General features: G+C 41.9%; 2 protein-coding genes across 2 annotated transcripts; both read left to right on the top strand.

Moving 5' to 3' along the window:
• Positions 1-2,084: 2,084 nt before the first annotated feature.
• Positions 2,085-3,011, top strand: LOC117921773. The gene is made up of 2 exons (XM_034839732.1): positions 2,085-2,486; positions 2,865-3,011. Exons 1-2 carry the CDS (start codon positions 2,085-2,087, stop codon positions 3,009-3,011), a joined length of 549 nt encoding a protein of 182 aa, XP_034695623.1.
• Positions 3,012-3,699: 688 nt separating this feature from the next.
• LOC117921772 lies at positions 3,700-5,280 on the top strand. Its single transcript, XM_034839731.1, has 3 exons — positions 3,700-4,375; positions 4,532-4,893; positions 4,972-5,280. Exons 1-3 carry the CDS (start codon positions 3,700-3,702, stop codon positions 5,278-5,280), a joined length of 1,347 nt encoding a protein of 448 aa, XP_034695622.1.
• The last annotated feature ends 275 nt before the right edge of the window (positions 5,281-5,555 follow it).

The raw sequence follows: 5,555 nt of genomic DNA, 5'->3' as shown, positions 1-5,555 counted from the left end.
TACTCTCCAAAGTCTTTATCAACAAAAGCAAGCTCTTATAACAATGTTCTCCTCATAAAAATAGTGTTCAAGCACATGGGCTAAAAAAGTAGAAGGTGTGAATACTCGAAGTACAATGTTGTTTGATCCAAATTTTTGGCCTCATGTTGCTTTTTACATAAAGACCATTGTTCCATTAGTTAGTGTCTTGAGAGAGGTTGATTCAGAGGAAAGACCAGCCATGGGTTATATTTATGAGTTGATGGATTCAGCTAAGAAGAAGATTGCATTTAATTGTTGGGGTGTGGAGAGAAAATATGGCCCAATTTGGAGAAAAATTGATGCAAGATGGACTCCGCAACTTCATCGACCTTTACATGCAGCGGGTTATTATCTTAATCCTCAATTGCGGTATGGAGATAACTTCTCTAATCCTGATGAGGTAAGGAAGGGATTATTTGAATGCATGGATAGAATGTTGGATTATCAAGAACATTTAAAAGCTAACATTCAGTTGGACTCATAGGACCAAGCAATGGGTGAATTTGGGAGTCGTATTGCAATTGATTCTTGAACATTAAGAAGTCCTACAAGTTGGTGGATGCGTTTTGGGGGTTCAACACCGGAGTTGCAAAAGTTTTCTATTCGAGTCCTTAGCCTTACTTGTAGTGCTTCGGGATGTGAAAGAAATTGGAGCATATTTGAGTCGGTAATACTTATATTTTTGTAAATTTTTATACATATATTTTTATTTTAATGTTAGAGAACCTTATTTCATTTTAACACATAAATTTGTTTATTTTATTATTTGTAGATCCATACAAAAATAAAAAATAAAAAATAGACTTGAACATCAAAGGTTGAATGCTCTAGTGTATGTAAGATACAACACTAGATTGAGAGAGTGAAGTCTACAAAGGAAACAAAATATTGATCCGATTTTGGTAGAGGAAATTGATTCGGATGATGAATGGATTACGGAGAAAGAAGATCCCCTCCTCCCCCTTGATCTTTGTTGGCTTCAAGATAATGAGTTATTCAGTGTTGATGCCATTAGAGTTGTGTCATCCAACTCCCAAGAGACTGAAACATCATCGGATCACATGGTTTCTTCACATTCCTACAAAAGGAAACATAATGAAGTACCAAGTAAGTACTCAAAAATTGAAGTCATAAATTTGATTAAATTTAATAAAAAAAACTTATAATATTTACACTTAATTAATTCTTTATGCTAGGTACAAGTGGAGACAAAGGCAAAGAGAAGGAGTTGAATTTGACACCAATTGATGAAGATGAAGATTTACATGAAATGGGGATACATGATAGTGGACATTTTCCTACTATTGATACATTGGATGAGGATGATGATGACCTTAGAGATGAGGATTTAAGTTGAAACAATTGACTCTAGTTGTTATTTCATGACTTAGTTATGGATTTTTTGTAATAGTTTAGAACTATTATTATGGTTGACTCTATTTTCTATTTCATGACTTAGTTATGGTTTTTTATTAACGTTTGAAACTATTAGTATAGTTGAATCTAGATTCTATTTTATGACTTTGTTATGGTTTTTTTTTGTGAAAGTATGGTACTAGTATGTTTTTTTTTTTTTTTTTATGATTCTAATGAATTGTTTTCATGTTTCTATTTATGCTATTTTATTTTATATATTTAAAAATATTAATTAATTATATAATGTGAGGCTCAAAAAGCTTACGACTCAACGCCTCGAGGCTTACGTCTCGCCTCATGAACACAAAAATGTCTCGCCTTACGCTTTCGCCTTTAAAAACTTTGCTCCAAATCTTTAAGTGGAGTATCTGCTCAGGCACGCCTTTCTTCAAGTCCCTCGCTAAAAAGCCCCCCGTGACTATGGACGATCTGTTCAGAAGGGCGAACAAATATTCCATGCTCGAAGACGATGTCTGTGCAGCCACTCAGCAGATCTTGGTCACTAGCCAACCTACCAAAAACGACACGGTTAGGAATCCTAAAATTGTGAGCCAACAAAGGCAGTCAAGTAGGGGCAAGACGAACAGTGCTAGCCGGACCAGTTCAATTTCACCCCCTTCAACGTGTCATATGAGAAACTCTTCCCCATGATCCACGAGCTATCCAACTTCAGGTCGCCAGAGCCCCTAAAAACGGACCCAGCGAAGAGAGACCGCAACAAAAAATGTGTTTATCACAAAGAGCATGGACATACTACGGAGCAATGTAGAAGCCTCCACTACTTTGTGGAGAAACTTATAAAAGCTGGACACTTGAAACAGTACGTCCGCTCAGAAGGCCAAAGTGGGGAGACATCCCAGGGTCCATCCACTGCTACAACTTCCATTCATCCTAGAGTCATGATCAATTATATCCACGGTGGACCCATCGATGAGGAATACAACTCCAAACGAAAAAGACAAAGGTTGCTTCGAGTTGCCTTTGTACGAGAGCAAGTTAGCTTCGTCCAACCTGGATTGACCAGTTGGAGCACACGCCTAATAGATGGGGTAATCATCTTTCCTCTAGTAGACCCCGACTAAATATTGCAACCACACCGAGATGCCCTTATCCTTACGTTAGGAATTAGTGACTTAGATGTAAGACGAATCTTGGTCAATCTAGGTAGCTTAGCCGACCTCTTAGAGGTATCTGTGATTAAAAAAATGGGGTTTTTACCCTCGAATTTGGAAAATCCCGGGCGGATATTGTCAGGGTTCAATTAAGCCTCTAGAACATCTTTGGGCGACATTGTGTTGCCAGTCCAAGTCGACCCTGTTACTCTGAACGTGCAGTTCTCAGTAGTATAAGACCTATCCCCATTCAACGCCATATTGGGGGGTGTCTTGCTGCATGGCATGAAAGTCATCCCTTCTACATATCATCAGATGGTGAGTTATCTCACCGAAGACGGACAAATTAATCTCTATGGTAGCCAGCTACCAGCTCAACAGTGTTACGAAGTGGCAGGGGAAGCTGGATCTAGTAGTGATCACGAGTCTCCTCTCAAATGTGCAAGTGTGGCCGATCAATAGCAATTACAGTACCTGTTGAAAAAGGATCCCCCGGTAGCCAATCCCTTGCAGACCATTCGAATCTCAAAAGACGATGATCACTTTACTTACGTAAGTTCCCTCTTAGAATCGAACGAGGCACGATGCCTTAAAGGAACACTTTAGCAGAATAAAGATGTTTTCGCATGGACACACTCTGACATGCCTGGGATTCACCCGTCGATTGCCTCCCACTGACTTAACATCCTGCCATCGTCAAGACCTATTTGCCAGAAAGTCCAACGGTTTCATCCGGATAGACAAAGAATCATTCAAGATGATGTAGACAAGTTACTTGCAGCCGAATTTATTAGGGAGGTTGAATATCCAAACTGGTTGGCAAACGTGGTTGTAGTCCCAAAAAAAAAAAGGGAAATGGCGAGTTTGCGTCAATTACACTAACCTCAACGACGCTTACCCTAAGGATAACTTTCTCCTACGGCGAATAAACCAAATAATGGACTCCACCACCAGATAAGGAATGCTCTCTTTCCTGGATGCCTTTTTCGGGTACCATTAGATTCCCATGTACCCACCAGATGAAGAAAAAATTGTCTTCATAACACCACACGGACACTATGGCTACAAAGTCATGTCGTTTGGACTGAAAAACGCCAAAGCCACTTACCAAAGGCTGATGACTAAAATCTTCAAACCTCTAATCGGGCACATGGTGGAGGTATACATTGATGACATCGTGGTTAAAAGCAGAACCAGAGGCGAACATGACCAACACTTAGAAGAATTCTTTCACTTGTTGAGAAAGTACAACATGAAGCTCAATCCGTCCAAGTGTGCTTTTAGGGTGAGCGCAGGCAAGTTCTTGGGGTTTATGGTCACTCAAAGGGGGATAGAGGTCAATCCGGATCAAATCAGAGTTGTCATGGAGACATCCGTCCAGAGCAACAAGAAAGAGCTACAACACCTCATTGGTAGACTCGTTGCACTAAGACGCTTCATAGCCCGATTTATAGACAAACTAAGGCCCTTCTTCCTTATGCTAAAGGGAGTCGGCACGCTAGGATGGACGGAAGACTGTCAGTCCGCATTTGAAGTGATCAAACATTATCTCACACAACCGCCCATCCTGAGCAGCCCTCAGCCCGACAAGCAGTTATACATGTACTTAACAGTTTTTACTTGGGCGGTCAGTGTTGTTTTGTTTCGCTGCATATCAGATAAAGAGCAAAGACTCGTCTACTATATCAACAAAGCAATGGTAGATGCAGAAACCAGATACTCGAAGATGGAGCAAACGACCTTAGCCTTGAGAAGCGCTGCTCAGAAACTTCGTCCCTATTTCCAGGCCCATCCAATAGTCGTGCTCACCAACCAGCCCTTCAGAAGTATTTTTCACAAACCTGATCTATCAGGAAGGATGTTGAAGTAGGCCATAGAATTGAGTGCGAACGGAATCGAATATCAGCCCAGGTTGTCCATAAAAGGATAAGTCATGGCTGATTTCATAGCAGAGATCCCCCAGCAACCCCCTTGATTCATAGAACCCAGCAAAGAGGAATGGTGTACTTTACACATCGATAAAGCCTCCCGAACCTCGAGATCCGAAATAGGCCTCCTCTTACAATCGCCAACTAGGGAGCAGTTGGAACAAACCATCCGACTCGGGTTTCCAGCATCCAACAATGAAGCCAAATACGAGGCCATCCTGTCCAGGTTGAACCTTACACTTGCACTCTCAGCTTCCAAGCTCGAAATCTACAGTGACTCTCAACTCGTCGTTAGGCATGTCCAAGGGGAATACGAAGCCAAAGATGGACGCATGACTCAGTACTTAACTAAAGTACAAGATACCCTGAATCAGTTGAACAAATGGGCTATCAAGAGGATTCCCCGCACAGAAAACGTATAAGTCGATGCCTTGGTTGGAGTAGCAACTACACTCCCCGTGAAAGAGGCAATATTATTTTTTGTCCACCTCCAGTCCACTTTCTCGATTGCAGTCACACCTCTCTACAGCGCCAGGGAAGAAAACATAAAGTGGACGCGTGAAATTGAGAACTACCTCCGGATAGGAGATCTGCCCGAAGAGAGGAAGCATGCGCATAAGGTCCGAATGCAGGCTGCCCACTTCACCTTGATTAGAGACCGCCTCTACAAGCGATCCTTTAGAGGTCCGTTCCTTAGATGCTTAGACAGTACGGAAGCTCAGTATGTGTTAGCAGAGTTGCATGAAGGCATATGCAACAATCACACAGGAGAACGATCCCTAGCACACCGTGCCCACTCGTAGGGATACTATTAGCCCACCATGAAGCAAGATGCGGAAGGCTATGTCAAGAAGTATGACCGGTGCCAAAGACATGCACCCATTCCATGCATGTCATCCGAAGTTCTCAACCCAATAACGAAGCCTTGGCCATTCGCATAGTGGGGGGTGGACATAGTGGGGCCCCTACCTATCGCAGCCGCTCAAAAGAAATTCCTATTTGTGGCCACCGACTACTTTAACAAGTGGATAGAGGTAGAAGCTTATGCCAACATCAATGATAAGGACATCTATAAGTT

This window comes from Vitis riparia, chromosome 9 (genome assembly GCF_004353265.1).
Source record: "Vitis riparia cultivar Riparia Gloire de Montpellier isolate 1030 chromosome 9, EGFV_Vit.rip_1.0, whole genome shotgun sequence".
NCBI classification, from domain to species: Eukaryota; Viridiplantae; Streptophyta; class Magnoliopsida; order Vitales; family Vitaceae; genus Vitis; species Vitis riparia.
The sequence above is the reverse complement of the archived record's forward strand: the minus strand, read 5'-3'. Positions and strand labels throughout refer to the sequence as shown.